At 37.0% G+C, this 1,631-nt stretch overlaps 1 protein-coding gene across 1 annotated transcript; it reads left to right on the forward strand.

The window, feature by feature from the left end:
- On the forward strand, positions 1-1,631 carry LOC143548927 (peroxiredoxin-2B-like). The gene is made up of 3 exons (XM_077039964.1): positions 1-165; positions 1,211-1,290; positions 1,369-1,631. Exons 1-3 carry the CDS (start codon positions 11-13, stop codon positions 1,620-1,622), a joined length of 489 nt encoding a protein of 162 aa, XP_076896079.1. The 5' UTR covers positions 1-10; the 3' UTR covers positions 1,623-1,631.

Here is a 1,631-nt window from a genome sequence, read left to right on the forward strand (position 1 = left end):
GTATTACAAAATGGCTCCGATTGCTGTTGGCGCCTCAATTCCCGACGGAACCCTAGCTCACTTCGATGAAAATGATCAGATGCAGCAAGTCACCATTCACTCTCTTGCAGCCGGCAAGAAAGTTGTGATCTTTGGTGTTCCAGGTGCCTTCACTCCGACTTGCAGGTAATTGTTGCAATTGGGTGTGTTAATTGATGTGGGTTGTGGTTAGTTTTTGTGTCAGGGTTTTGGTTATTGAATCCCTAATTTTGGTATTTGGTACAATGTGATTGTTTATAGAGTTGTTATTAATTGGTGTTATAAGTTATAATTTGTTTTGAATTATATACATTGATATCAAATTAGGGTGGTAAACGATTCGCACCCGAGCTTGTCTTGTTTCGAGTTCTTTTTCTAAACTTGTTTGTCGTTTTTCAAACTGTGGTTCGGCTTGTTTAGTTATTTCTTGGTTAATTTATATGTGTTTTTAATTGTTATTATTATTATATTTTAAGAAAAAATTTAAATGAGCCTAAGCTCAACCTGAGCTCGTGCAAGATCTTAAACGAGACAAAGCTTGGCTGCGCAGTGTGAAATTAATACATAAAAGTCCAAAAAAAGGTAAGCTTTAAATACACACAAGGCTAAAGCTCTGGTTTTATTTGAAGCTGAGGCTCGGCTCATTTTGAGCTTTTTATTCATCCAATCTCGAGTAGCTCGTTTGCACTTTGCACACCTAGTGCTTATTTAATGAGATGATTGTTTAGATGTGTGTTTTTTATATAGATTTTCGTAGGATCATTCATATACTTGTTAGTTATATAAATTCATATAATCATGTATAAGTTTTCATGTGATCATTTTATCGTGCCAATATACCACTCAAATTTGCTCTGAGTCTTATATACTGATATCAAATTAGGGGCGTAAACGAGTCGAGTTCAAGCTCTTTTTCTAAAGTTTGAGGTTGGCTTGTTTGTCGGTTTTTTAAGCTCAGGTTCGGCTTGTTGTGTTATTTCTTAATTAATTTATATACGTTTTTTAAATAAAACCAAACATTTGTGCGTCGCCAATTTAATGGACCGGATATGCTCCATGTGTGGTTTTTGTAAGTTTTCGTACAATCATTCGTCGATCTGTTATCGAATTTGATTATTTTGGCTTCATATCAGAATAATCAGCTAAACTGCAAATGTTTATTCTTGTTTATAATTTGATTATTTTGGCACAGTATGAAGCATGTTCCCAGCTTCATTGAGAAAGCTGAAGAGCTTAGAACAAAGGGTGTGGAGGAGCTTTTATTGGTTAGTGGTAAGTCTCGTAAATTAAACTCAAATCGAGAACTTAAAGCAACAATCTTTATAACAAAACTTGGTTTCTTTTTTGCAGTTAACGACCCGTTTGTGATGAAGGCGTGGAAAAAATCATACCCCGAGACTAAAAATGTGAAGTTTTTAGCTGATGGGTCTGCAGCCTACACCCGTGCATTGGGGCTTGAGCTTGACCTGTCTGAGAAAGGGCTTGGGGTTAGGTCAGGGCGGTTCGCGCTGTTGGTGGATAACTTGAAGGTAGTGGCTGCTAACATTGAGGAAGGTGGTGAGTTCACTGTGTCTGGTGCAGATGAGATATTGGCAGCTTTGTAGGTTTCTTTA

The sequence above is a fragment of the Bidens hawaiensis genome, unplaced genomic scaffold (assembly GCF_021521415.1).
Source record: "Bidens hawaiensis isolate Kalapana, Puna unplaced genomic scaffold, B.hawaiensis_p1.1 tig00015320_1, whole genome shotgun sequence".
In the NCBI taxonomy this organism is placed as follows: Eukaryota; Viridiplantae; Streptophyta; class Magnoliopsida; order Asterales; family Asteraceae; genus Bidens; species Bidens hawaiensis.